Source organism: Phalaenopsis equestris, unplaced genomic scaffold, assembly GCF_001263595.1.
Source record: "Phalaenopsis equestris unplaced genomic scaffold, ASM126359v1 Scaffold186618, whole genome shotgun sequence".
NCBI lineage: Eukaryota > Viridiplantae > Streptophyta > Magnoliopsida > Asparagales > Orchidaceae > Phalaenopsis > Phalaenopsis equestris.
The window spans coordinates 1-679 of NW_018206567.1; the positions used below are offsets into that span (position 1 = coordinate 1).

The following is a 679-nucleotide window of genomic DNA, read 5'->3' on the forward strand; positions in this document are numbered from 1 at the left end:
TCTAATATTTTAGCCGCTTCTCGCTTTATCCTTGCTCCGGAGTCCTCTCGCATATTTTCTCATGGAAACCCCTTATCCAACTGTCGAGAACCTCACCCCCACTCTTCCCACCGGCGACTCTACTGAACCTCACAGCGCTCTGTTCCTCGTCCTTGGCTATCTCCGGCTGCCAGAGCTCCTCGCATTTCGGCAAGTGTGCAGGGCTTTCAGGGATGAGATCGCCGCCGACGAGACGCTGTGGCGCCACATCACCGTCGAGCCACCGCTAAGCCTCCGGCTCTGTGACGAAAAACTTTTGTGGATTACATCCTTTGCGAGGGGAAATTTGAAGTCGTTAGCGTTGACGCGTTGCTGGCGGATCACTGACACCGGTCTGCTGCAAGTTGTTGATCAAAACCCTTACATTACGAAGGTGTGTATGCTCTGTTGTATAAATATGATTCTAAGATATCTAAATTTAAATATTATGGTGCTTTGGATAAGTATTGAGTTAATATAACTTTTTTTTAGATTTTAAAAATCTGTGATGTTTCTGGCTAAAATCTAACATCTGTTGAGTGTTTTGAGAAATTCAGTTGTAATCTCTTGGAACCCTAGAAGGGGATTTGTGTGAATGACTCTGGCTGCCACCTATCAGCTAAGAAAGAATTTGAGGATCTATTCTTGTGCAAGATCAAAT

The 679-nt window shown here is 45.1% G+C and overlaps 1 protein-coding gene across 1 annotated transcript; it reads left to right on the forward strand.

Moving 5' to 3' along the window:
• The first annotated feature begins 9 nt into the window (after positions 1-9).
• On the forward strand, positions 10-596 carry LOC110034411 (F-box protein At3g27290-like). The gene is made up of 2 exons (XM_020738676.1): positions 10-412; positions 576-596. The coding sequence occupies exons 1-2, from the start codon at positions 62-64 to the stop codon at positions 579-581; spliced, it is 357 nt and encodes a 118-aa protein (XP_020594335.1). The 5' UTR covers positions 10-61; the 3' UTR covers positions 582-596.
• The last annotated feature ends 83 nt before the right edge of the window (positions 597-679 follow it).